The sequence below is a fragment of the Pyrgilauda ruficollis genome, unplaced genomic scaffold, assembly GCF_017590135.1.
Source record: "Pyrgilauda ruficollis isolate IOZ18807 unplaced genomic scaffold, ASM1759013v1 scaffold185, whole genome shotgun sequence".
NCBI lineage: Eukaryota > Metazoa > Chordata > Aves > Passeriformes > Passeridae > Pyrgilauda > Pyrgilauda ruficollis.
In genome coordinates, this window is record NW_024517540.1 from 521614 (window position 1) to 527613 (window position 6000).

At 58.1% G+C, this 6000-nt stretch overlaps 1 protein-coding gene across 13 annotated transcripts in view; it reads left to right on the forward strand.

The window, feature by feature from the left end:
* Positions 1-6000, forward strand: part of MEF2D (myocyte enhancer factor 2D) — a 78728-nt gene that overhangs the window by 66974 nt on the left and 5754 nt on the right. For 10 of the 13 annotated variants that reach the window (XM_041464940.1, XM_041464950.1, XM_041464948.1 and 7 more), the window contains 2 exons: positions 303-323; positions 3372-3501. In XM_041464940.1, coding sequence (XP_041320874.1) covers positions 303-323; positions 3372-3501 — 151 coding nt within the window. The remainder of the gene's footprint in view (positions 1-302; positions 324-3371; positions 3502-6000) is intronic. The other 3 variants (XM_041464949.1, XM_041464953.1, XM_041464954.1) reach the window with 1 other exon arrangement.

Here is a 6000-nt window from a genome sequence, read left to right on the forward strand (position 1 = left end):
CAAACCCTGTACCAGACACCACTCTGAGCTGTGTGTGCCCCATGGAAGGTACAAACCCTGCAGCAGGCACCACTCTGCGCTGTGTGTGCCCCATGGATGGCACAAACCCTGTCCCAGGCACCACTCTGAGCTGTGTGTGCCCCATGGAAGGTACAAACCCTGCAGCAGGCACCTCTCTGAGCAGTTAGTGCCCCATGGAGGCACAGCTGGAGGGGTGAGGTGCCAGTGGGCACGGTGCAGGGGGGGTGGGCTGTGTGAGTTAACAGTGCCTCTCGGTTCTCTCCCTGTTCTCCCCTGGACAGACCGAGGACCACCTGGCTCTGGTGAGTTCCCCTCTGGGCGTGCATGGCACACGGGCTGCTTGTCCCCTCGCTCCTGCCCTGGCTTGGCGAGGCATGGGGCGCACAGAGGGGGTGGACACTGGCTCCCTGTGTTGGGAATGTGGCAGGATGTGGGCACCAGCGTTACATCCACTCCTGCTGCAGAAAATAAATCCCGAGAAAAACAGGCTCTTAGGAAAACCCAGTTCCCTATGGGAAAGAAGGGGCTGGCATGAGCTGCAAAGAGCCTGTTTCTCCACCAAGGCCAAAATTGCTGTGTTGGTCCCCCTGGGGAGGTCAGCCAGGGTCCCTTTGGGGACTGTGCACTGCCCTGGACCTGCCCGTGGGGCTGCACTGGAGGCACCACAGCTACAGCACAGGGAGACCTGGCCCATTGCCAGCACACGTGAGACAGGGAGTAAATCAGGCTCTTCCCATATTAAAGATATTATTTAAAGCCTGTGTAAATCCACTGGCTGGCTAGTGCACTCCCTAAACCTCCCTTGTGCACAGGGCAGTTTTCTGTGTTATTTTTATGGCTTTTTTTCCTCTCCCTGCCAGCAAAGTGAATGCCACCTTGTTTGTGGCAAGGATTCACTCTGCTCTGTTGCTATTCTGGTGCAGGGCAGATGGGTGACAGGTCAGCCCAGCAAGGGAAGGGCAGGAGCTGCTGTGGGATGCAGGTCACACAGCCAGGGAAAAGCTCTCCAAAAACGCAGGAGAAAGCCAATCCCTCTGGCAGCCTGCACCGAGACACTCTTGGCCAGGGCAAGGATGGGCCAGAGCTCTGGCAGACAGGAATTCTGCTGCTCTTCGTGTCCCCAAACCCTTCTTGCTTAGTGGCCTCCTTCCAGTGTCTCTGTGCCTCAGTTTCCCCATGTGTGGAGGGAGACCAGTCCTTCCCCACCTCCCCATCTGCTCGTTCCTGATCCCTCTGCCCAGGCCATTCCCTGGCTGCAAACTGAAGCAGCAGTAGGTGGAAATCCACTGGGGTGGCATTTGTGGTTTTAATTGTCGGTCTGAATTAACCTGGTGGGGTTTTGCCTGGAGTGAAAAACCTCCTCTCCCCGGCCAAGGTGGCAGCAGTGAGGTGGAGGCTGGTGAAATGTGGCCAGGGTGGCACAGGCACCTTGGCACTGCTGCATCAGGAAGGGGACTGCAGGGTGTTGTCCCTGTTGTCCCTCCTGCCTGGTGCAGATGCCCCCCTGCTCTGCTAACCTTCTCCCCAGATTTGCTCCCTCCGTATTGCTCAGCCTACACAGCAGATCCTCTCTCCAAATGGCAGCTCCCACCTCTTCCCAGGCAGCTGTGAGATGAGTCAGAATCCCTCCACTGCGTCCCCACTGCCCGCAGCCCCAGCCCTGCCACCCTCAGCGCTGCTCCTGCAGCTCTGAGCATGCTCTCCTCCCTCACAGGCTTCAGAGAGGTGACCCCCAGTTCTCTCCACTCTCCTGCCACTCCAGGGGCAGCAGGGTCCATCCACTGGATCCCTTCCCTGGGAGCATGCTGCATGGTGTGGTACCAGCTGGAATGGCAGCTGGGAGCGTTGTGTGTGGGCACGGTGTGGGGGGCAGCTTGCACACCTCCTCCCTGCATGGATTGTGGTGAAAATCAGGGTGCTTCCCCCAGCACAGCTGGGGCTGACGTCCCCACACTCACCTTGTGGTGTCAGGGAGGTTCCTGGGGCTGGCACAGCCTGCCCAGCTGGTGTCCCACCCTGTGGCATGGCACACTCATCCCTGTGCCCTGCCAGGAAAGGCACAGAGCCCTGCAGAGAGGGGCAGAAGGGATGGGGCTGTGGGGGCTGCATCCCCCTGGTCTCAGGCAGGCAGGACAGGGACAGGGCTGTGCCTTCTGGGAACACATTCCTTGCCATGTCCTTAACCCAGGGCAGTGGGCACGGCCAGCAGGATGCGTGCCAGGAACACCCTCTCCTGCAGCCCCCCCAGCTTCAGCAATTAGAGCCTGGTAATCTCCTTGCCCAGGCCACAGGAGGGCCCTGGGGCTGGGCAGTGTGTGGGTGCAGGGTGAGCAAATCCTGCACAGCCAGGTGCTCTTTCCCTCTGCAGGTGGCCAGGGCAGGGTTCTAGCCTCCAGCCTTGTCCCAGAGAGTCTCTCCGGCCATGGGGAAGCGTGGCAGAGCTTGTGCCCAGCCCTGCAAGGCCCTGGGAGCCCTCAGCTGCACGGGAAGGCTGCTCACTGTGCCCCAGCCAGCCTCGTGCCAGGCGTGGTTGAAGCTGGGCACTGCCCAGTCTTGGCAGGGGGACGTGTGCTGGGGTGCTTCGGATTAGAGTCAAGCCTCTTGAGGCTGCTTTAAATCAGATCAGCAGAGACAGCCCAGATTATCTGCCTTGTAAACAGGGCTGAATCTGACCTATAGATCTGCCCACATAACTGCCTGGAAAACCAGGGGGGGAGGTTGGTGTGCACCAGTCCAAGGGCAGAATTTTTCCACGGTGGACCTGCTAATACCTGAGTCACCAAAACCTTGTGAGGGCACCAAGCCAGCAGGCTGCTGGGCACTGGACTTTGAGTTTAGTGATTCCAGAGACCCTTTAAAATCCTGAGGCCAATGCTTAGTGTCCTCAGCTTCCCTTGGCCACCAGATTTGCAGGGAGATGTTGGCTCTGTGCTGCCTCAGCCGGTCTTGGTTTGCTTTGGTCCCTTTGTCACTCCTTGGAAGCTCAGCAAGCCTCACATGCAACCTCTGGAAAGCAGTGAGGAATTGTCTGAGGCCTCCTGCTGATGTTCCCCCTCCGTGCACACAGGGGCATGGCTGGTGCTGGTGGGTGAAGCCCAGCCCTGGGCAGGAAGGGGACTCAGGGCCATGACCTGCAGATGAGTGTTGCAAGGTCCACAGTGTCAGTAGCTGGTGTGGTTTGTACTTTGCCTTTTTGCAGTGTGGAATGGCCAGAGGATCAATCCTGCCTGTCCCACAGTCTCCATGCTCAGACCCAGTGCATGCCCAGGGGGTCTGGGGGGGCCACAACCCCTGAAGATGACCAAGTCTGACCATCTGGGCTTTAACTCCCTCCCTGTTTGTTCCCACAGCAAAACACACAGCGGTTGGGTGTCTCTCAAGCAACTCACTCTCTGACCACACCAGTTGTTTCCGTGGCGACTCCGAGTTTGCTGACACAGGGGCTGCCCTTCTCAGCCATGCCCACAGCATACAACACAGGTAAGACATGGCCAGGGCAGGGCTGTAACACAGGAGAGACATGGCCAGGGCAGAGCTCTGACACAGGAGAGACATGGCCAGGGCAGGGCTGTAACACAGGAGAGACATGGCCAGGGCAGAGCTCTGACACAGGAGAGACATGGCCAGGGCAGAGCTGTAACACAGGAGAGACATGGCCAGGGCAGGGCTGTAACACAGGAGAGACATGGCCAGGGCAGAGCTCTGACACAGGAGAGACATGGCCAGGGCAGGGCTGTAACACAGGAGAGACATGGCCAGGGCAGGGCTCTGACACAGGTAAGACATGGCCAGGGCAGGGCTGTAACACAGGAGAGACATGGCCAGGGCAGGGCTCTGACACAGGTAAGACATGGCCAGGGCAGGGCTCTGACACAGGTGCCAGGGCAGAGCTCTAAGCAGGCAGGACCTGGCAGGACAGAGCTCTAAGCAGGCAGGACCTGGCAGGACAGAGCTCTCAGGTAGCTCAGTCACAGAGGGAAATGTGCTGCTGCAGGCACATGCCTGGTGCTCCCCATCAGCTGCAGTGATGCTGGTGGAACTCTCCACTGCAACACATGGTTGAGTGCCAGGGTTCCACAGGACTAAAACCAAGGGGAAACTCATTGTGTAAGTGGTGAGAGCTCATTGTCATAGCCAGAAGGGCTGTGAGGGCTGATGCAGCCCATTGCACTGTGCAAGTGGATGCTAATTACAGCTACACCCATCCCCGGGCTCTCAGAGCTCAGGGGGTGTTGTAATAATGACAACAAGTCCCTCAAAAAGTTTGGGAAGAATGCAAACCAACCTGCTCACAGACACATTGATTTGGGCTGCTGGATTGAAATCAGCCTGAGGCGACAGTGACAGTGCACTTGCCCAAGCAGAAGGGTTGTTCATCTGCCACCTGTCAGACCTCCACCAAGACTTTGAGGGCTTGCTGGCTGCCTGTGTAACTTGTTCTGGCTCAGAGAAAAGTTTGCAGAAATGTAAAAAAGCTGCTTGTCTGGAAGAACCCAGAACTGGCACGTTGGATACTCCCTCTCCTAATTAGTAGGTGTAGCCCCAGCGATGCCGGTGCTCCGTGATGAGGCTCCTCTCCCTGCGTGACCATGCGGTTTACCAGCCAGCCTGGGCACAGCCAGAGTCCCCAAAATAGTTTTAATTGAGCCCTGTGCTGCTGCTCAGAGCGGAGGGGCCTGAATTTCACCTCCCTGGAGTTATTTTTTCTCACAGCTGACCATGGCTGAGCTCTGTTCCTGCCCAGGTGCTGTGGGGGTGAGCCCAGGTGCTGAGGGGCTCTGCTGTAGGGGGCAAACTCTGAACCTGGCAGTTCTACCACAGCTGCCCTGTTGGTTGGGTAGGAATTGTCTTAATTTGTGAAGGGTCTGGAGCACAAGGACCTCAGCCTGGAGAAAAGGAGGCCTGGGGGGATTTTGTCACTCTCCACAACTCCCTGACAGGAGGGGACAGCCGGGGAGGGGAGGGAGGTTGGGCTCTGCTCCCGGGTAACAAAGGGCAGGACAAGAAGAGATGGCCCCAGGTTATGCCAGGGGAGGTTTAGGTGGGTTATTAGGGAAAATTTCTGTGTGGAAAAGGTGTTCAGGCTTTGGAACAGGCTGTCTGAGGCAGTGGTGGTGTCACCATGCCTGGGAGGGCTTAACAGATGTGACTGTGACACTTGGGGACATGGCTTAGTGGTGGCCTTGGCAGGGCTGGGGGAAAAATTGGACCCAATGGTCTTGGGCAGCCTTTCCAGCCTAAATAATTCCGTGATTCTGTGATGCTGCAGAGGTGATCATTGTGTAAGGTGGAGGGCTGCAGATGCCCTGAGCAAACTCCCAGCCTGGAGCATTGCCACTTATTCTTCCCAGGACTCAACTGTTAGTTGGGTGGGTATTGCCTGGATTCCAGGCTGGTGCAGCTGTGCTGAGCTGCCCTCTGGTCAGAGTTCTGTGCCCTTTCCTGTGCTGGGCTGTCAAACCTGCCCATTCCCTGCTCTGTGACCTGGGGCAGCTCCAGCTCAAGCCCTGGTGGGGGCTGCAGGGGCAGCCACTGCCCCCAGTGAGTGTCAGGAGCTCCCAAACCAGAACAGCTGGTGCAGGGGGTGGAGGGTGGTGTGGAGCAGGGAGCCCCGTGCCAGGATATTGGGTGGGGTGTGCCGGGGGTTTGGCAGCAGTTCAGCAGCAGCACAGCCACCTCTGTGTGTGCTGCTGGGGTGGGGACAGCTGAAACCACGAGACACCCAAAATTAGAGCTAGAAGGGGGGAGGAGAGGGTGTGAGGAGGGTTTGCTGGGTGTCTGTGTCAGCCTGACATGGCTGACCAAGGTTTGGCCATCTCCTCAAGGAGCAGCACTTTCCTCTCTGGCTTTCTCCACCAGCATTCACACCCTGTGTAAAATCCTCCCTGGTATGAGTGCCCCTCTGGGGTTTTCAGTGGGCTCTGGATGGGACAGGCATTGCCCTGCAAGGGTGGGGGGGAGGTACCGGGGCATGGGGGG